General features: G+C 43.5%; 1 protein-coding gene across 1 annotated transcript; it reads right to left on the reverse strand.

Annotated features, from left to right (window-relative positions):
- Window positions 1–1,064: 1,064 nt before the first annotated feature.
- On the reverse strand, window positions 1,065–13,327 carry CIDEA (cell death-inducing DFFA-like effector a). Its single transcript, NM_001195123.2, has 5 exons — window positions 13,271–13,327; window positions 10,459–10,615; window positions 10,109–10,255; window positions 8,088–8,269; window positions 1,065–5,236 (listed from the first exon to the last, which is right to left on the reverse strand). Exons 1-5 carry the CDS (start codon window positions 13,306–13,308, stop codon window positions 5,104–5,106), a joined length of 657 nt encoding a protein of 218 aa, NP_001182052.2. The 5' UTR covers window positions 13,309–13,327; the 3' UTR covers window positions 1,065–5,103.
- Between the last annotated feature and the right edge of the window lie 9,192 nt (window positions 13,328–22,519).

Below are 22,519 nucleotides of genomic sequence, written 5' to 3' on the forward strand. Positions count from 1 at the left end.
AGTGTCAGGGCTCTGTCATTCTTACAGCTTCCTTCAGGCTACATCCACCTGCTCCACCATGGGCTCCTCCACAGGCACTGGTCTCTTCTCCAGCATGGTATCCATGGGCTGCAGGGGGAGAACCTGCTTTACTATGGCCTTCTCCAGAGGTTGCAGGGGACTTCTGCTCCAGTGCCTGGAGCACCTCCTCCATCAGTGACTTTAGTATCTGTCCAGCTGTTCATCTCATGGTTTTTTATCACTCTCTCACAGCTGCTGCAGTGTGCCCTTTTGTCCTTCCTTAGGTACGTTTCCAGAGGTATCACTGGCACTGCTGATTGGCTCAACTTGGAACACTGGCAGGACTATTTTGAAGCATCTGAAACTGGTTCTGTTGGTTCTTGGTTCTAATCTCTCCATTCCAAAGCCACTCTGCTACCAAAACCTTGCTGCATTAGGTTCATTTTGCACTCTCCTAAACTAATAAGTCAGATTCCAGTTCTCTCCCAAGAGGGAAAAACTGTACAGTGGTCAAGCTCTGTGAAACTGTCACTTAAGCTGAGCACAGGATGTACTCACTGGGCAGAAGCATCCTAGATTCGTACCACACTGACATGCTATTGCTCCTTATGCACAAGTTACTTTTGGATTAGACAAACCTAATATTTCACAAAATTAAATGAATGTTTTTATGCAGTCAAAATGCATGCCATTGTAGCTGCAGGTAAATAACTGCAGTCTTTCCTTATGTCATTTCCACGAGCCTTTTATCAAGTGAAAAGAGGCAGATCCTACCAGCTGTTTCCTAATCCCCCCATCTCCTGTACTGTGTAGTGTGTAATCTTCCGCAACTTTGGTAAAAGATGGATGAAGGCATTTCTTTTGTGTGAAAGGAAACATTCTGCATGGTTTCTCTGAGGCCAGAAAGTGAGTCAGCAGTAGGGAAGTTCAGAGCCACATAACAGCATCCAGTTACTTCACTACTGCAGTCCAGCATTTGGGAATCTCCTGTGGCAGACCATGGATCCATTAACAGTCACGATTATTTCAGGAATAAGTTATTCTGGAAATAAATAGAGACAACATCCAAAGCCACAATTTAATTTTATTCATGGACATTTACGCATTTCTCAAAATTGGCACCACGTATCAGAAAATATTGCCATCATTCACATCATTCTCACCCATCTCAGTTTCCATAGCAAGTTAAACTACTGGGTCCTACAGCTTTGAAATGGTAAAATATTCTCTTTTCCTTTAGCAAAACATCAATTCTCACGTTCATAAATATCTTATGGCAAGGTGTAGAAAGCAGCGATAAACGTTAAACCCCACAAGGATTATTACTATAACTGAAGTGTACTGTTAGTTATGTTAATACCGCCAGTAATGAAGCATTAAGTTCAAACTCCTTTGTGCTTTGGCTTTAAACTTTAATTAAAGAAGTTTGTGCCTTTAGTTCAAGTTCTATCTCTATAAGAAGTATGCTGAAATGATTTAGTTATAATTCTAGTCCGTTAGAAACAATCGTACATTCACATTTAGAATTACCAACATTTCCTAAATAGTTCATGCCTACCTCCCTACTGTGCTGAAAAAGCTTCCAGCCCAAAGTCTTGTTTTCCTTTATTTAACCCCTCCCTTCCCTACAGATAAGGGATTTGTGGTGTTTCCTACAGCATTTATCTAAGGCTCTAAGGAATTTAGACCCTGCCTTATCCCCTCCCCCAGGCAGAAGAACGTGTACTCCTATTTCTCTTGAAAGAATAGGAAGGTGCAAGAAAGCAACTCCTCTGTGAGTTTATGAAAGGAAGGAAATTAAGTAGCAAGTTATATACACACAGAAAAGCTATTAGACTCTTCATTCTAGTTATGAAAAGAGCAGCTTTGTTTTGCCTGTAGAACATGAGCAGTGCCTGAGTCAACAAGATCCAGTAGTTCAGTGAAAATTCCTTTTTTGGTAACTACAGAGTATGACTTGGTGCATTGTTAGTAAGTGATGCAAAGCAACAGGCAAAGAGGGTCAGGGCAAGCAAGGAGGGAGAAAACATGTTTCAGGCTTTTGAAATTTTAGTGTTACCAGCTTTGCTTGCAACCATAACAAGTGCAGATTAAGGGGGCTCTGGGAAAAAGCAAAAAGCAAGCTGGAAATACCAAGTAGAAAAGCTGGTTTCACTTCTACATACTGGCAGGGAAGAGCCTGTGCTTTTAGTTTTTGTAGCTTTCTGAAAGCTGGATAAGCGTTGCTCTCTGCTGAGTATCACGTACAGCCAAAGTAAAAGCCACACATCTTAAGCAGGCTGTGAAAAGAATCACAAAACCTCAAACTGGCTCCAACTCAGAAAAACAAACTCCTCCAGGTTTGACAGGAAGCCAAAACTTTATCTCTGGAAAGTAGTTGGTACAGCAGCAAATATCTTCTAAATACTAAATCTGTGGCAAAATCCAGATTCAGAAACAGTGGAGCAATTTCACAAACTCTGAACTTCTCTGAACTTCCAAGACACTTCTCCCACCCTGAGAACATATCAAAGCCGAGCTACTTTCTTCAGCTGCTTGCATTTTGAACCACAGGGAGATGCTCTGGGGGTGGAGACTGCAGCTCACATGACCTTCAGCAACTCAAGCATTAAGTGTTAGGCTGCCAAAGAAGCAGCTGCTTAAAAACATTTCAAATTCACATTGAGTTAGCCTTTTAGTTCTACAGGAACACCATTGGAAACTACGGAGTGTTAGCTCTGGGACAACTGCCTCTGTCTTTAGAAGGGCAGAATTTGAGATGTATGTGGTTCAGAGGCAGATGAATGCAATATTGAACTATGCAAGTATATTGTTTGCTTTTTTTTCATACATTGGTGCTTCCACCACTAGCAACATATATGTTCCTAGAAGCATTATGATACATACATGTAGAATACTTTGAGGTGGGCTCGTTTTAATGCAATAAATGGTCCTTAAAAGCTGAAAGAGTTAATGAGAAAGTCCCTGCACTGCATCAGCTAAGTGCAGTTCCTTGATAGGGGGTAGAAAAACTCTGCCCAACAGTTACCACACTAACAATCATGGTAGGGGTGAGGGAAAGAACAACTTAAATAAAGTCTTCATTTTAACATAACCTTTTTCTAATTACCTGCTGAGTAGTCTGTTTTCTTCTGAAAGAAACCTAACCACGCTACAAGGTGTAGATGTTCTTCCATGGAAAAAAAAGAGTAAAATAAACCAGTCCACCCCTTGCCTGGAGCTGCATGCCTCACCACCCCTCTTCTCTCCCCCAGCAAATATTCAGCAGTGGATGGGAAACAACAAATCGGGGGAAAAAAAGCCACAAAGTTTCTTTCTTAGCTGTCTACTCATTTGTAGTACCATTACTGAAGAGACAGGTAGAGACTTAGCAGACTTACGTCTGTTAGTCCTTTTAAGATTGATTTTAGGCTGCTTTTCACCACAACAGTGATTTGAAAGATGCAGCTCCAGCTGGCTAAAAATCAGATCCATAAAAGGAAGGCAAAAATAAGCACATGAAACTGAAGCTGGCAGATAAACCTGAGCAATATTCCCATGTGTTAGTAACATTTGAAGTGAAGAGATCCAGCTTATAGATCAAAATGGATCCCACCAAACATGATGGTTGGTCATCTCAGTCCATCTGTTCCTCTTTTAGCACATCACGTTTTCCTCCAACTAATCAGTGCATTCGATGTATGTGGTTAAAGGACTTGTGTCTCTGCAGAAGCATGGCAAGCACCCTGAAGCCCATGTTGGTCCCTTCCACCCCTACTTTTTCTCTTCCTTCTTGTTCACCCTGTCACCACAGTTTCTCTTCCTGAGTGGCACTTGCAATCAGGTAGGATATTTACCTGCATGTTATCTCCTTAATGGCTTTCAGTCTTAATAATTCAACTTATTAAAATTCATCATAAGAAAGCAAATAAAAACCTCAGAAGCCACACCTATGAACAACAGGTGTTGAACGTTTCCCCTTCAACAATGGTGTCTGTATTTTGTCACAACTGCCTACCACCACTTGTTTTCCCATTTGTCTTCACAGTCAAGGAGATCCTTTCCAAAAACTTGTCATACTAACAGTTTACTAAACTGTATAAAGCTTTCCGGACAACTATATCTGAAGGTTAAAAACTTTGTACTTTAATATAGTTTGTATTAGGAGACTAAGACTGCAAATACCCAGTTTTGAGTATACATTACACAGTACATAGGATCCTGCTGTTCCCTTTGAATGAAGGGGCATCAAAATCCAACATTTCAAGTGCAGCTTGAATGTAGTGTCATCTGCATGCATAGCTGAAGAGCAGAATTGGAGGTTTAAACACTGAAGAAATCTTCAGGTTTTCTGTAAGCCATATGGATGACTCTGTGACAAGTTATCCAATACTTTAGGGCCAAATGGGACATGAGACATTAAAAAAAATGTTGTTCTTCAACTGGTATAAACTATATTGACCAGAACTTTCTATAGACTTGAAGAACAATATAAGTAGTTATACAAAATGTTTACTTGTTTTAAGGGAAATAAGGCAAAATATTAAGCTTCTGTATAGTAGTTGCGCTTTGTTGAATGAGACTTCATGACAGTATTCAGTCACTGAATCAGGACTCAGTTGTATTGTATATTTCCATTACTAGAAATAGAAAATAAGTACACTTCAGTCTTTTGTACCCCAGTGCCAGCTGGACACTAACACCAGCAGTGTTAAGGATAAAACCAAAAAAAGAAAAGGACTGCCCTGTCTGTTCAGAAGGCAAGTAGACAGCCATAAAGAAAACAAACCATGTTTTGATCAGCACAAGGAAACAATCCATTGGTTACAAAGCACATGTTTCCAAATAATCTTATTTTCCACCAAGTTGCTGGAGTAAAAATTTGCTCTCTCTCCTTCTTTTGCCTGGTTCTCAGTCATTAGGCACCCATCCTTCTGCTGTGTTAAGAGCCCGTGAACACCAAACACTCATGTTACAACTAAGGTCTACAAGCATTCCCAAATGGGAAAAAATGTTAGTTCACCTTAGTGGATATCTCCCTACTAAAACATCGTTACATTCAAATTTGGGCAAGAGAGTGTCCTTAAACAAAAGGATCCAATATCAGAAGTGCTGCTGTGGTCTCTACTTGTGCTGTGATCTCGTACAGGTGGCATCTTCATCATATTCACCCATCAAATGCAACATGTATGTTCCAGTATAGAGAAGAAACTGTCCAGTTATCTGTGCTACGTGGGATATTATCTGAAGCACCTTCCTAGAAGAAAAGCCATTTGTTAAAAGAAGTCAACAGGGAAACACAGCCCAAACCTCTCCCACCCCCAGCACCTTAAGGATGAATTAGGCAGATACATTTAAGAATTCTCTTATTCCTCTTCAATTCTGAGAAGTTCATGCATTCTTTAGAGCAAGTACTTCCATGGGCACTGACTGACAGAAAATTGTTGATGCGTTGTAGACTTGGGCAGAACCAGGTAACACATTTAACAAATCATTCTGTCATCCTGTTAGGCCTTCTGGAAAACCATCAAACTACCGGAGCACTACAGAAGATTTAACTTTGCCTAAGAGCCCAGCAGCATTCCTGCAGCATGAATCGATCTTACTTACCTTCAGGCCAGGAAGTAAGAACACCGTATGCACCCCAAAGCTACAGATCAGACTTTATTAGCACTGAAACTGAGCAATTGCATTACACTGCATGCCCAACAGCAAAACAAGTGAAGCCAGCCAAGTTTACGCTGTCCAAACTGCAAATCTTAAGAAGTCTGTTCACAACTGTGTCACTTTTTAACACTTAAGTATCAGCACTCAGATATATCACACGGTAGAACCTATACAGATCCATATATGAAGACCAGGCAAGTATCAGAAGTCTGCAGTACAGACTATGGATCACCACAGGATATGTAAGGAATGGAGATCATTATATGTGAGTGGTCATTTACTGTTGTATCTTTTTTTACCTTCCAGTCTCCATGAAACAGTGGGGACATCAGTGCTGAGAAAGATATTTAAGCCTTGAAAGTAGGCCCTCAAACATGTGACACTGAAGCACTGGGGAAATGGTATACAAGAACCAGAACTACATCAAAATTGGAAGGGAATCAGTTTCTGAAGGTGCCAAAATGAGACCAGTGTTCTCCCTCCAGGGGAACTAAGGGGAAGATTTTCTGAATTCCTAAGTAAACAAGCAAGGGGGTTCACAGTTGCAATTTACTTCTCCTTTGAGCTCTAGCAGAGAACATAAAAGTTATGTTCCTATAAATTCAGGGCTCTTTTTTTTTTTTTCTTTGCAGTGTGCTGGAAGGTTTACAGTCAAAATCCAATGCTTCAAAACTGTTGATTACTCTGGGTACATAGAGTCTGGGAAGCCTTTAAAGAACAGTGTACCCTTTTTGCTATGCTTCCCACACATATGCCACGTTGATACGTCCTTCCCTCCACAAGACAGTGCATGCCAAAGGGCCATACAGTCACAAAGAAAGCTGCACCTGGTGCCAAGCTTTTGAGCAGCTGCAGAGTGTCACTTGCACATGAAACCAGTTGTCACTTAAGCCACGGAGGAAGTTATTTGTTGAACTGGACATTTGATCCTTTAGTTGGACATGACAGGAGAAACTCTAAAGGGAAACGCACTAAACAGATCTGACAGGCTTTGAGCCCCTCCCACCAATGAACAACTGCAGTATTATAAAGTTGTTTCCCCTCACACTCCACAGGTGGGCTCAGAGGGAGGGCAGAGTTAGCAATTTAGAACTCATTAGCAGAGAATACACTGAGAATTGAACACCATGTGTCCCCTGTTTAAATGGCAAGTTGAGAGAGACTGCCTCACTGTGGTATTTGAGATCACCCCAGGCTCTCTTCTCTTCCTGCTCTTTGGTAGCGGACTGTTTTCCCACTGTCATGTTGGCACTTCCCTTCAACTCTTTGTAACATAACAGTGTTCTAGAAGAATTTCAGAGCTATTTCAGCTGTTTGCCAGCACTGTTTCTTTATCACCAGCTGCACTGCGTTGGCAGCAAGGCAGAACCGTCACTTAAAATTCTCCTTGACAGTGCAAGTTACAGTGCTGACACTCATCTCCATAACAGCCAGAAATCAGGAGTTTGTTCTGGCTCAAGAGGCTAACAAACACAGGAACTGCAGGAGTGCAACTGTTTGAAGGTAGATGTTTGCTTTAAAGAGACTCATACAACAGTACTGTGTGTGAGTGTAGCGTACAGCTGCACAGTCACTGCTGTAGCCTCATCGACAGTTACAAAGGACCATAGCCTGAATGATTTAAGCAAGGGATCACCTAGGCAGAGTGGCAAAGGTCTGAGGCATGGAACAAGATTAACATTACAGTGCTTAGTATCTGCATCAATGAGTCTAGAGACTATTTGAAGACTTCATACTAAAGATACGTTGTTTAGGTCAAGTAAAAACTTTGTTTACAGGTATGTAATCTATGTTGTACAAAGTAGATCTGGTCTCCAAGTAAGAAAATGCACTAACTGCACTCTTGCTTCTCAACCAGAATGGAATGAGTCAGGTAGGGAAATTCAGGGCTGTTGCTTCAACAGCTGTCAAAATCAAAGTACAATATCTCTGTGAAGGAGTCTAAACTCAAGTAGTTTTCTTCAACTGGGACAGCTGGTTTTGACATGGCACTGACTTTCACAGTTGAAAGCAGTAGACAGGACACGGTGTTGTTATTCTGCACTTGCATGAGATGGTATTTCCCAAACCTAAAATTCACTACAGCTTAGTCCTGTAGAAGTCAGTGGTCCTTGCTAGGCTTCTTAGAGGTGAATTTGGCAGCCAGATTTAAGACCTCTGCCAGCAGATCTCCAACTCCTCTCTTGTTTAATCTCACTGATGTTCCCCACCAATGAGCAATCTTCAGCACCCTACATTCTTTAAGCAAGCCAAAGAAATCTGGGGAAATCCTCTAAGGAACACAGCACATCTATACAGGACAGCTATTAAAGGAAGATTGGTTGGATGTATGAGTTAATCAAAAAATACAAAGTCTATAAATATACTGGCTTCATAGAACTGATAAGCAAACAGATGTTTCATTAATGCCTATGCCTGATCAGTGATGGAAGCATACTTACCGCAATATACTTTTTGCTCCCATACACTTGATGTCATATGACACTGAGTAGATCTCATAGAAGGTTGCCTTCACATTTAAGCAGCCAATAAAATCCTTGGGGTTCAGCTTGTAGAGATCAAACGTGATGTTAGCTACTCCCATTTTCTTCTTTTGTCTTGCAGGGACAATTCCATTTCTTGTCTAATTTAAAAAGAGGGAGACAGTTGATACCATAAACCAAGGAACTGTAGGAAGACAAGTGTTAATTGTGCAGTTCTTTGGAGGCAACTCACTCACTCCAGTCTTGGGAGTTAGTCTAAACGATCAGGACACTAACAGGATGTTTTGTCCTAAATGAAAGGACCTAACAGTACTGATCAGCAATCTTGGAGACGATGCAAAGAGTATATGTTTCTCAATACTCAAGAAGTAAAAACTTTGCTTCCTGTGAAAACAGTCAAGTTCTCATTTCAAATCCTGGCTCAAAATACTTTTCCCTCTTGCTAAGGAGTGACAGTAAGAGGGCATCACTACAGATCAGGCCTAGGTTTTAATACTGAATTCAAGAGGAAAAAAGTAGTAAGAAAAGTCATCTTCAACTTGAAATCCAGTCTCTTACTGAAAGCAGCCTTTGTCCTCTTTCAGGATTGGGCCATTTGCTTCAATAAGAAAAGTAGTAAGCAAGACCCATATTTATAGAGACATCTAGTGGATACATGGGTTACTCTGCTCAGCACATTCGGTTCAAGGTTCATATCCTAGCAGCTGCCAATCTGCCTTGTGATTGCTGTATGAAGCAATAAGGTTGTGTAAGATTGGGGCTTTTTATACTTGCCACCCCGGTGCTCAAAAAGCACCATGATAAGTTAGTCTAAGTCAAACACTAGGGTATATCATTAGCCAGCAATTTTATGCCTGGTTTACTTTTGATAGCCTCTGAGCTCTCAGCTCCACCAACTGGAACCCCATCAACAAAAGTTTTGTACACACAGTTGGGTGTGCTCGATAGCATGTTTATCTCCCATTAACACAGAGAACACCTGGATGAAGCACAACAGAGTTGGTGCTACCTTCAGATGACATCTGAAGAGAGGCAGCACTTACATTTGTCCTGCTGCCATGCCAAACAGGACGTAAGGCAGAGGAGAAAGGAGCAAGGTGTAGTCACATCCTAGTTGCAACTCCTTTTGCACCCTTGGAGCTCAAGGCCAGATGTAGCAGGTTGATAATTCAGTGAGATTCCTTGGGGAAGCTGCCCACACAACCTGCCCACACTGCAACAGCCCAAACAATGGGGCCACATGATTGAACCACGCAGGTACAAACAAATAGCAGGCTTGCTTACAACTGAGTTAGCTCTGCACCCAGAAGAAGAAATTTTGATATTAGCTTTCTAGTAACAACTATCTCACTGAAGACACTTAGGAGTCTGACCATCTTATTAATGTACAGGTAGACTACACTCCTTCACTGAACTGGACAGAGTGCACAATTTTAGAAAACCAGAACTAGGCAATCTTAATAGTTCTTAAAATACCCCAAAGCATAAAGACCAATGTCAGGTTCTGATGACAACATTTAGCTATTTGCAAGATTAAATACAGGCATTTCTCCTCATCTTCCCTTAGTTATTATTGCAAACAAGGCAAAACTTGTCTTACACTGCTTAATTTGGGCATTTTCCTTTCTAAAATTAGCTTAAGAGATAGCATTTTTAGCTTAAGGCAATCAAAGTCTTGTGTTACAGAACAGCTCAAGAACTGCTATTCTTGCAGCTCTCTAAAAAATGAGAGATTTCACCTATTTTTTTTCCAGTTGTAACATGTTAGTTCATGGCAGATCCTTGTCAACAATTTATGTCCAAGCAAGAGTCAATGAACGGCGTGATTTCTCACCCACAAAGGATTTAAAGGGAATCGGTACCTTCCCTTCTTTAGGGACAGTTTCCTTCCCCTTCTCTCCTATTCCTAAGAATTTGAGAGCAATAGACCTCTTCCCATGCACTTTTGTTCAAGTAGGAAGGAGACAGGGAGCACTTACTTGTGTCCATTTCTGTCCTTTCTCTAGAACCATGAAGTGCGTGTTATCATTCAGGGACTGAAAGAACTCCTCTGTGTCCACAACTGTGCCATCTTCTTCCAAAACCAGGGTAACCGTGCCTGCAGTTATAAGGAAGGCTTCCAAAATCTGCAAAAAACAGCAGATGACAGAATTCAAACCGCAGCCCCATCAATAGGATTTTTTTCCCATCCTTTAGTACTTAGATTGCTCATCTGCTGCATTCTCCTGAACTTCCCTCCTAGTGACATTTAGAAGAACACAGGTCTGTGGGTTGCTTTCCTGGGATGCTGTACTTCAGTATAAATTTCAGCCAGAGTGGGAATGCTTACCTTGCTGATGAGTTCTTGCAGGCTGCTTGCAACAATTCCTTTCCGGCTGCTTCTGGAGGCATTTGACACACGGAAAGGTCTCCCTGCAGGCATGAGAGGAGGGAACAGGGTCTGTTTTGTTACTGCTCCCACAGATGCTCCCACGGATACCAAAGATCTAAGATAAATAAAAATTCAGCGTAGTTATAAAAATACGTCAAGTATTGTGAGCAGGACTGTTGAGTTCAGTACATAAGCACATTAAACAAGTAATTCAGAGGTCACGGCACACTTGCGGTGCTTGCTTTCAAAAGCAAATACTACATAGCCCTGTAGCGAGTTGTCTCTGAACGCTCTCATGCCAGTGACATTTGAAAACACTCCTCCAGTGAATAACTTCTCAAGCAGATGTGGGCCATGTTGCTGCTCAGTTCAGCTGATGTCAAAGTCGCAGAGAGGTCAAACAGGTTTTAATGCTGTAGTGAACTAGAAAGGCAGCGGCTCTTACTGCATTCAGCCATGGACATCATTCTATTTACTTGCAAAACAAACATGCGGGGGGTACACAAGACTAATTTTGACTGTGCATTAAGGTGAGAGTTTGCTTTATGAAGACTGAACATATCAGCCATATTCAAAACAGAGAGCTGGAATTCAAGTGGAACTTTCTGATAGTTACGCTTGACTTGCAAATTGCGAAGGTGTTTATAAATACCTACAGACCACAGAACTTCATTTACCTTTGAAAATACCAAAATAAGGCATATTCATGCCCTAACGTATTAAAGGAAGTCAAAGGCAATGAAGGTCAAAGAAAAATAGATAGCAGTGGAGCAGGCTACCAGAGAGGCTTAAACACCTCAAACAGAATGCCAAAATCAGCCACCTGAAAGACTGATTTTCCAGCAGAGTACATGCCTTTTCCACATCTCTTACATGGTCTTTAGGCAGTCTTTTGGGATACATGGAAAGTCATTTCAGTGACTGTCTAGGGAGAGCTTCACTCATCAACTTCTTCCTGCTCTCATTCTGACCCACTGTTCCACAAGTCTTTGGGATATTACTTTTCTTCTTTATGTCACTGGATTTTGGTGTTAAATATCATTTGGACTGGCGAGTTTCATTCCCATATTTCAGTGACACGTACACTAAGGTGTTTCTTTTCCTAAAAAACCAATAAGCATTACTGGAGCTCTCATTTATTTTTAAAGGAGGGGGATGTTCAAGTGTTATTTCTAGCTGAACCTAATAGCTTCTAGGTAGTACTGTCTGAGCTCTGTCTCCTCTGGCTTTCACCAAATATACACACAGCATAACAGAGCAGGTACGTGTGAGCACTCAATAGGGGTTGTAGGAACCAGATTAAAATGCTAAGTGTTTCCCTCCTGGAGGAGGTTCATGACCAGGGAGGAGGACAGGATGACAACATTGCACTGATGATGGCATTAACTATCTCTCCATAGAAGGAAAATGTGTTAGGACAGGGTGTGTGTTAATCTCTACACTGACTCCACGAGCAGTGCCCCAACCACCCTGCCAGGCTGCAGGCAGCTCCCATCCTGAATCACTTCAGCCTTCCCCTTAAGCATGAAGTGCGTCCATCTAGGTGCTGTGCACCTACATGCTGGAAGTGCAACGCTCAAGATTCAAGAGAGCACTTTCAGAGCTAGCAGAGCCCATCCCCTCTGCACACTTATGAAAATTAGTGTGTGAATAGTCGCTTGTGTAATATATATATAGCAATACTGCCAAGATGGGGTTTTTTTGTGTGAATACCAGTCCTCTTCTTTCGTTACTTAAGCCCTGTTGTTATTCACAGAAGACGAAGCATAAGGAAAAAAGTCAAATCACACATCCTGTTGCAGAAGGAAGAGCACTGGGAATGCAGCTCGAGGACTTGAGACCTTTTAGGAGCAAGGCTTCATCTCAGGCACCAGCAGAGCCAAATATATGCCATGTCTGTAGCTCTGAAGAGCCTTCCTCTGGGCTCAAGAACCACACACTACCTTACACTGCTGTCTAATTCTACCAGAGGAAAGAAGTCAAATTAAAAAAAAAGGGTTAGTAAGCCAGGACTTGTTTTCTGCTCCAGATTGCCACCTGACAGCAAGCCAGGACTTGGGTAGCTCTTGGAGGTCGATGCTGTTTCACCCATGTGCTCCAGCATTATCCACTTGGCCCTGGCTCAAGAGGGACCCACAGATGCTGCCCCAAGCACAGTGCAGCACCATGGCTGATGAGACATGAATTTGTTTCGGTTATTTGGGTTTTTTTGTTTTGTTTTGTTTGGTTTTTTTTGTTTTTTGGAGGCAAAGCCAAGGATTAAAGCCTGTCCTGAGCCCTGGACACTAATTTCACTCGTTATCTCTGCTTGCAATATATCTCATATGTTTGTCTAAGGACGTGGTGCAATGGTCTTCGGGTTCGGGAACGTTGCACAACACGCAGGGCTTCAGAATAAGGCACAGTGATTTGTAGGTTAGAGTTCACAGACAAACGACGGTGACAGAATCAGCAAAGCCGATAAATAAATAAATAAGCCAGAAATCGGAGAGGAGACTTCAACTTCTATCAGCTCGCAGTCGGTTTCTCTGCCAAAACCTAACATCCCTGAAGAGGGGCTATTCCTCGGGCACAACGCCGGACCTCCCCCCACGCAGCACACCTGAAACGCGAACACAGACGCGGCACTGCCGCCTTGCCGACAGCCGGGACGAGCGATAAGCACACCTGCTGAGAAAGCGCCCTGAACCAGCACGGAGCCGCGAGCCCCGCACCGACCCCCACCTCAGGCCGGCAGCTGACGCGGCCCCGGCCGCACACGCTCACTCACCGCAGCACCGAGCCCACACAGTCCCGCGCCACCTCCATGGCCCAACCCGGCCGCGCCGCGGGGCAGCGCCTGCTGACAGACTTAAGCGGGAGCGGGGCGGCTCCGCCCCTCCGCCCGGCCCATGGGCGGCCCCGGCACGGACGTGAGCGCGGGCCGCGCCGAGGTCGTGTGGGTTTGGTAGCCGTGGCGTTGGCGCGTCGTACTGGTAGATTCAAGGCAAAGCACCGGAGACGGAAGGTGTTTTTCCTGAAGGCCAACCTAGGGGAAGAGCAGGAGCGATTTCTTGTTTCGCGTACAACTGATTGACAGCTAACAGAGCAACAGCAGGAGCCGATCTCATTTGAAGCCTTTAAGCATTAGGGCAAATCAACAGATTAAAGTGTTTCAGCTTCTGATTTTAGAGCCTGGGAATAAGCTTACGGCTTGGATTAATGCATACGGTAGCTTGGGTGGAGGCATTTAGCCTTGCCAGGGCTGAGGAGGAGCGACTTGTGGTTACAGAGCAGGTTCAAGTGCAGTATTTCCTTTTTACGTTGGCCTGTGGGCACACACACGGTATTTCTCTGCTCAAAACCACACAGATAAAACCTGCATGGGAGTCCCAGGGCTGGCGCTGCATGATGCACCGCTATGACACGGCCCAGCAGCTCCCTGTTACTGCCCAGCAGGGGTGACAATCCAGAGGGCTCCAGGTCCTAGCTTACAGCCAGCTCACCCAGGTGCCAGGATCACTCTCTGGCCCAGCCTGTGCAGCACAGAAGAACCACTCACCGTATTTCTTCGCTTTCCAGTCTTCTTTCAGCACTCAGCCAGACCAGGCTGAACTCAAGCCTCCGCTTTAGAACCTCTTACCAGCTGTAGAAGAAAACAAACCTTTTAACCCAGGGCAAATTGTCTGCTTTGCTTGTTTTAGCTGCATTTTTGAAGCATCTCTTCCCGACTCAGGAGTAAGCTTCCCCCCAAAGCAAAGCTCAGATCAACAGCCTTCCCAAAAGGATCTGAGTTCAGGCTTTTATCTCTTCAGACTACTTAGGGCTTGCAGGTGTGAGGGTATCCTTCTCCAGTGTTAACCCCTTCTTTTCCTGTGCTCTAATACACGTTGCTTAGATTAGATACTAGGAGGAAATTCCTTACTCAGAGAGTGGTGGCACAACTGCCCAGGAGGCGCTCAGGGCCAGGGTGGATGGGGCCCTGGGCAGCTGAGCTTGGCACAACCAAAATCATTTGTGCGGACTGGGGCATTTACAAGGTGTTTCCCCTAAACAAAGAGCAATAAAGCCATCAGATGGGAAAAATCATCACTGTGGGAGCTGGGCTCCTCAGCACTGAGGTATCTTGGAACACCAGCAAGGACATCGTCATACAGATAAGATCCAAAGCATGTGCAATGCTAATTATATAGCTAAACTGTTTCTGATGAACGTTGTCCATAAACAACTGCAACAAGTACCGTAGATTGGCCTGACTGTCTCTCCTAGGTAAGCAGTGGAAGGATTTACTCCATATGGAGTACCTCCAGTGGGACCAGGTTCTGATTCCATGATTTGATTTGCCCCATTGGAGCAAAATCTCAGTATGTGACGCTGTGGTTTCTGGTGAGCTATCAGGAGGGCTTCTACTGCATTGTTATCAGTGCTTCCAGAGGACTGGGTGTGTTTACCTTTCTAGTTAAGCACAGAAGTTTTACAAAGATACACAGTTGTGTTTTTAAGCTGCGGTATGTTGGATACGACTCTGTGGTACAGAAAATGGAGGAAATAACTACCTTATCTAAAAGAAATCTTTTGGATTTATTTCTGGCTAGTGAAAAGAACTAAGCTGAGAGTGCGGCAGTACAACTGAGATTGTGAAATGATAGGGGAACAGCGGTACAGAGGCAGTGCCCTTCAACAAAACTGACATAAGAAGTCTCCCAGGACTGTGGGACAAGGCCTTGTGGGATAAGCCTCAGGTTGAAGAAACTGTCATTTTCTTAAGGAAATATTATTGGTGGGATCGATATTTTGTGACGGAGGAAAAGAAATGAAAGAGATCAAGCTGGTCAAATAGTGAATTGAAACTTAATGAGGAATCAAGTAGAAAGAAGAAACCGACCTTGCTAGGGAAGAATATTGAATGGTGGCTTTGGCTCAGGTAGGCCAAGGCAAAAAATGAGATCTTGTTGAAAACTGACTTGGTGAGATAACATTCAGTATAGGAACACCAGCTGTAAGGAAAACCAAGACAGAATCATCCCACTGTTTTAGTGGGAGAGAAAACCGACTAATCAAAAGCTCCAGTGAGGAGACCAAAATACTCAGCAAGGTTGTGCTCCAGCCTTCACTGTAAACATTAATCATGCAGGGGACAAAGTACACGGATGGTATGAAGGGAGTGAACACTGGAGGTGGAGTTCAATAAGTAATTGTGCTGATCAATGCCACTGACTGGATTTCTGCCCGGTTGCCCCTTGGCTGTGTGCAGCAGCTGACGCCATACATCTCACTTGTCCGCCCTGGTTCAAGCTGAACAAGTTTGCTTAACCCACTTCTCACAGTAATCGTATTGTTATGAAAAACGTCCAGATGTGTCAAGTTTTACCAGCAGCGAGTTCATGGAATCATAGAATCCTTAGAGTTGGAAGGGAACCTAAAAGGCCATCTAGTCCAACTGCCCTGCAGTGAACGGGGACGCCTACAGCTGCATCAGGTTGCTCAGAGCCCCTCCAGCCTGACCTTGCACGTGTGCAGGGATGGGGCATCCACCACCTCTCTGGGCATGTTGGTGAACATGTAATATCCGAGCAGGTTTTCAAGAAGATTGCTGACAAATCCCAACAGATTCAGAGGAAAGCAGATTGGAGATCCAGAAAACGTGGTGTGTGGGCTGTATAGCTCGGGAAATAGGAGGAGTGGGTGGAGAGGTGAATCACAGGCTTCGGTCATGTCAGGGAGCGCTGCGAAGCGTCATGCGTATTGCTGATTAACCCGTAGGAATGGAGAGTAATGCTACACATCAGGAAACGTTTTGACTGGGGGGGACTGTGAGGTGTGAGGATCAGTTGCCTGCTGAAGGTGTGCAGTCAGTCAGACACAAACATTGCTTTGGGCAGCGTTCAGATCAGGAGCAAATCAGGAGCCCGAGGATCAATTTGGACATTTCTTCTATTTCTCGAGGCTCTGATAAATTACGTGAGTGAGATCAATGCAGAATAAGGTGTTTCTGTATCCTACCAACCTTGGTCTGAGAGGGGAGTGCAAGAAGTGAACAGATGTGTTTACAGCAGCGTTAGGAACAAAGGTAGCAGATTACAAGGGTCAGCTTAGATTTGCAAAAGCTGACCTTTTGTGCAGCCTTTCTGCCCTTTCCTGTTTTTGCTAAGCAATCCTTTGGTCTGATTTCTGCAAGAAGCACTCCTGAGACTGCCCTTAAGCAAACCTAATTCTTTCTTATTGCTTTCATGCTGACCCAGCATTCTCTTCTTCACTGTGCACACAAAATATCCGTATTCATGTCTAAATTGCTCTTACTGTTCAGTGGATGCCTACCTGTGTTGCCCCTGGCTCTGGTTTATTTCTGCCAGGCCGCGTGCATGATATAGACAGAGTATTATGGTATAGACATTGCTCATTCTCAGTATGCTTGGAGATAAGACTGTGCAGTAGATGCTCTCATGATGTTACTTTTTGCCATTTTCTGTGGTTTTCAAATCTCTGTTGATGAAGCCCTAATGCGTAATGCCCAACACGTCTGCAGGAGTCACAGGGTTTTTATTAGCTGTACAGGAGGGAATGAGGCTCCTCCTAAAGGTGATTTTGCTGCTCTGCAACGCTATGCAGAAAAAAGATGGAGGTTTCTTTTTTTGCACTATATAAAATCCTGTGTAATTGCCTGGAAACGGTTCTGCGGTCTGCAAAGATTCCGATTCTGAAGGCCACTTCTGAACAACAGCCTAACCCTTTGCTTCAGTGAGTCACGTGGCCCAGAAAAATGCCCTTGATTGTGAGATTTCATGGGTGGGTATTTTGCTTTGTTTTGTTCTTCTAAGGTGTCGATGATTTTAACAGTAGCATCAAGATGGTGTTGATGGATGGGCACAGGCACTGTACATGGGGAAAAATACCCAACCGAGAATATTTCCGTGGTGTGACATTCTTCAAACACATGCTTATATGTGGGTGTTTGATAGTTAGATAGGCTGTTAAAACTGGAAGGTTTGCCCTGACTGCCCCCCTTGGCAATGCTGTGGATGTGAATGAATTGCAGATATCCGTGGGCAGCATTTGGCTGAAAGCTGACTCATGGGGAGCTCTATGATGACGGCGCTAAGGAAGAGCAGAAATTTTGCCCGTGAGATTTATTACTGGAGATAATATCCTGAATATTAATGTTTATTTATTATTGGACTGCAAGGATTCTCTGAAATGCTTTATTTTACATTTCCAAAGTTGCAACTTCCAGAAGATATGAGCTCTAAATAAGACTGAATCGTTAATAGAAATGCTTTTGTTTCTACCATCCCTACAGCTTAGTGATACTCCCTCTAGGAAGAAAAATAAACCTCATTCAGAAAGAAACGTGACTTTTCATTTTATAAGCTCTAAATCTTACTTTACAGGATTTTTCTCAACAAAACGAGAGGCGACCAAGCATGGAAATGTCCCATGGTGTACAGCTGTGTTATGATTTTTATGTCAGACCTTGAAGAGGTTCAAGACTCCAGGAAACAGCATCAGAGCTATTAATCCTCCAAACTCAACTGTGAGCTCAGGGTTTCCTAGTAGCTGCACTAATTAATTAAAAAAAAAAAAAAAGAGATATTTAAAAATCTTATTGGGTAAGGAATGTCTGTATTTTACATCTTATATAACGTGTTTGAAAAGTTCAATTAAAAATAACTTTTTTTTTTTTTTTGGTCTTTTCTTTTTGTATAAAAAATATAAAGATTAGGGCAGTAGTAGCCAGGCAACTTAATGGGTGACCTTCCTGAGGGTCCCACTGCGTTCAAATCAGTGTTTTTCAGCCTGTGGTGTGCTAACTTCCAAGCCTGATCAGTCATTTCTAAGGGCTGTACAATCAGGTTGTAGGCTCCTTACACAGTAACCTATGCACTTGAAATTTCCAAAGCATCTCCAGCAGAAAACTTTTAGGGACTGCAAATTGGCAAGGGTTGAGAAAGATACTGCTGTGACTTTGTGGCTTAATGTTTTAGGGGTACCTTTGCTCTCTGGATAAATGAGCCATTGGTAAGCTACAGAAGCTCTTCGTCTCTCAGGAGCTCTCAGATGAAGAGTGGAGCCCACACCTGACTTAGGCAGTGAAATGACTTCTGACTCTGTACCTGTCACTGTAAAATATGCACAGTCAGCCTTCAGGCTCTAACAGCTTTTCCTTTTTATTTATTTGTTTGTTTGTTTGATTGATTGATTAACGGATCTCCTTTTACTACTTTCGTATGTGTAGCCATGTCCTTTTATAACCCATGGCTGTTAGCTATTGGGTTGGTCCCTGGTGCACCCCAACACCTCCTCGTTTCCCTCATGCTTGTCAGGCTGTAGAAGTAGAGGAATGGATTTGTCTTCTAATGCCAATAGTTCCTCACTCTGCATGATGGAGCCTCGCTGCTCTCCCCTTGGTTTCCACTACCTGGAGTTTCCTGCTCTCAGTCACTTCTGCTCCAAAGCCCTTGTCTTCCTTATGTCTTATCACAACCTTGGAATTGTGTTACTACCTCATACACCAACCCCTGTCTGCTCAGCTCTCTCACAACCCACCCAGCCCTCAGCTTTGGCTTTGCTGATTTTGATTCTGACCATAAAGTAACAGCCTGACAAACCTAATTACCTTGAGTTTTGCTCCATCTGTATGTCGCTATACTGCTAATGCTCCTTCTGTGCTAGGAACTGACACTTCATACCACGAAGTCACTACACTGTTCACTTAGAGTGAGGCTAGAGAAGGTGAGCATTGCTGGCCATTCTCCGTCCTTGTTTTTCTGGTGGCTTACCAGCCAAGTTTTGCTTAATTTCTGAAATGAAGTGCATGAAATATGTTCAGGAGAATATGGGTCTGTCAGCCTTATCTTATAGTCACACTTGAGCCATTCTCTTATTGACAGATACTAGGGACTTATTACTCCCACTGCAGAGAAGATAAGAGAGCTCTGAGATGTACCCAGAGCTGGAGTATTCACTATCTTATCCACATTTGATCCCGTGATGAATGACTAGGAATGACTCTGTTCTTGTACCTTATTACAGAGTAACTTAGGAGCCAAAGAGCAGATGTGAGTCTGGTTGTCAGTCATTCTCATGGCTCTCATGAGGTCCAATAAAAGGCACCGTAGCCACATTCATGCAACAGAGATCATCAGCTCCTTCCACATGAGTCACCAGTTATGTACTTTGTCATCATTTGGACTGCTATACTGAGATTACATGGCATGCAGGAACAAATCAACATGTTCTGAAATGCCACTGAACTCATTACATTATAATAAATATTCATTTTGTCCATAAAATTGAGCATGCTGAGAATATATTGCTTGGGCCTTCTGCAAATCTGAAATTATCAAGTGATTTCTTTGGAGTGGGAATCAGTAAAATCTTCCGGATGCTTTTGGAGGATACCTTTGGGCCTCAGTTGTGAGCGTGCCCATTTTTTGTGTAGCCAAACTCAATGTCATTCCTTGGAATCAGGATGCGTGCTTATTATGGATCACCTTGGGCCAGGGAATGACTTGTGATGATCTGAGAAAAACACATTCATTTAGAAGGAGATATTTCACCCTAGGCAAAGGATAGTGCTCTTTGATGAAAACAAAAAAATAAACAAAAATCTGCCTCTCTTGGGCAATTGGTAGAGGGAATACTGTAGATCTGCAGTTAAAGCAGCTGACTCTGGAGGAAGCTGAAAGAAGAGCTTTCCTTTTTCTGTTTGGTGTCATTGCCTGGTGGAGTGTTGCCAGAGAAGTTACGTTTCCAGTTATTTTGTTAGATAAGGAGCCTGGTAAACAACTGCACGCTTTCAGTGAGAGTAAATGGCTCAAATACTTTGTATCCCTCTGGCTCCCAGCTACTGGATTTGCAGGTTGTATCCTGCACATTGCTCCTTCCCCTCAAAGGAGACTTCACGTCCCCTAAAAGACAGCAGTCAGCTTCGTGCCCTTCTTCCCTCTACAACACTGGTTTTTCAGGTTGTTAACAAACTTCCATGCTGTTACTTGTAGGTGATTGCTCTAAAGAGAGGATTTGTCCTCTTATTAGAATGGATTCGATAGTCTGATTCTCATAATTTTCTTGTCTCTGTGGTGTCCCTCTGTTTTGTCCCCCACACAGATGTAGCCACGTATAAAGTGCACGTGGTGGCATTGGATTCCTGTCATAGAATCATCGAATCATCAGCTTGGTGTCCATATAGTTTGGACAAGACTTTAAGATAACGAGAGTGTCAAGCAGTCACATGAAAACGTTACTAATGTGTTACTAGAAGAGACATAAATATTACTCCTTTCCACACCCAAGCCCAGATAATGTTACTATCCCTGTGAATATATAGAGATCTTAAAGCAGCTCTTAGCGGCTGAAGAAATACACTTCTATATTTCATATGCATATACTGTATGTGAATTGTAGTACATATATGCATCCATACTTAACACCCATCATAATCTCTTATTTTTTGGTGGTTCATTCACTTAAGGAAATCTTCCACATGGACAATGAGTGTAGTTCTTGGGGAAGGTGAGAAATGAAAACGGGCCATTCTGGTGATAACTAATGCTCTATCCACCTTATAGATTTTCTACTTAGGCCTAACTGAGTGGGTTAGCAAAACAAAAGCAGATGGCAGCAGATTATTTCAAACACTTCTTTGTTAGTGTGTAATCAGCACAGATCCCCCCTTCCCACCCCCGCCTTCACTCAAGACTCAGTCTAAAGCCCATTAAGTAAATGGAAAGACTCCTGTTGATTTTGATGGGCACTCAGCCAAGGCCTCTGTCTCATCAACTTTCTCAGCTAAACTTTGGCCTACTCATCGTTTTAAAACATTTTAGGGCTTTTGCTTTTGTTTTTAAGAAAGAAGAAAGAAATGCTGATATAGTCACTTTTGGGGAGCACTGGGGGAGAGAACAAGCTGCACTTTCATATGCACAATATGCTGCCTAAGCGTATCCAAGGTAAAAGGTTGTCCTTTTTTAACTCTGTGAGTTTTATGCCAATGAAGCTGAATAGTTAGGGAAAGTGTAGGGATGTGGGATCTGTCTGTGCTATGCATCCCGCCTCAATTCGAAGAGGTAAGTGATGAAGCTGGATTTGGGCATGAGTACTAGAGTACTGAATTCAGTTCCTGAGCCCCCAGCACAAGGAAGACATGTTAGAGCAAGTACGGGGGAGGGCCAGAAAGATGATCAAAGGGCTGGAGCACCTTTCCTGTGAAGACAGGCTGAGGGAGTTGGGCTTGTTCAGCATGCGGAAGGCTCCAAGGAGGCTTTGTAGCGGCCTTCCTGTACTTAAAGAGGTCTGTAAGAAGGATGGAGAGACTTTACTGGGGAGCGTAGTGAGAGGACAAAGGATAATGGCTCTGAACTAAAAGAGTGTAGGTTTAGATTAGACAGTAGGAGTAAATTCTCCACTCACAGGGCAGTGAGGCGCTGGCACAGCTGCCCAGAGAAGCTGTGGGTGCCCCATCCCCGCCGGTGCTCAAGGCCAGACCGGATGGGGCCCTGAGCAGCTAAGCTGGTGAGTGATCCTTGGCACAACCAAAGTTATCTGTGCAGAGTGGGGCATTTACAAGGTGTGGGTCTGGGTGCCGCTGCACCGAGAAGCAATGCATCCAGCCACTGAGGAAATCCATCTAAAAGTAGGAGTGCCCTCTGTTGGCAAGACAGTCTGGCTGAGTTAACCTCTAAATAAGGCTTTTTGTGCTTGGCTAGGACAAAGCTGAAGGTAGGGCAAGGAGAGAGCTGGAGCTTCGCGTGCGCTGAGCTGCAAGGAGGAGCAGGATGGCTCAGGTGCAGCCCCAGGCAGTAGCAGCCTGCCAGTCACACCGGCAACGCTGCGGGATTTGGGGAAAACAAGACCAGAAAGGGAGAAAATAGCTGCATCAGGTTTTGTTAGGCCGCTTCTCTACAGCCCTGAGAAGGAAATAAACAGATATCTGAGGGCTTCGTGTGTACACCCCACTTATTTCTTCATGCAGCTTTAAATTGAAATGAACAAATGGCAGTCATGAGGATTTGCTGAAAAGATTCTGCTTTGTCGTGGCCTT

This window comes from Gallus gallus, chromosome 2, assembly GCF_016699485.2.
Source record: "Gallus gallus isolate bGalGal1 chromosome 2, bGalGal1.mat.broiler.GRCg7b, whole genome shotgun sequence".
NCBI lineage: Eukaryota > Metazoa > Chordata > Aves > Galliformes > Phasianidae > Gallus > Gallus gallus.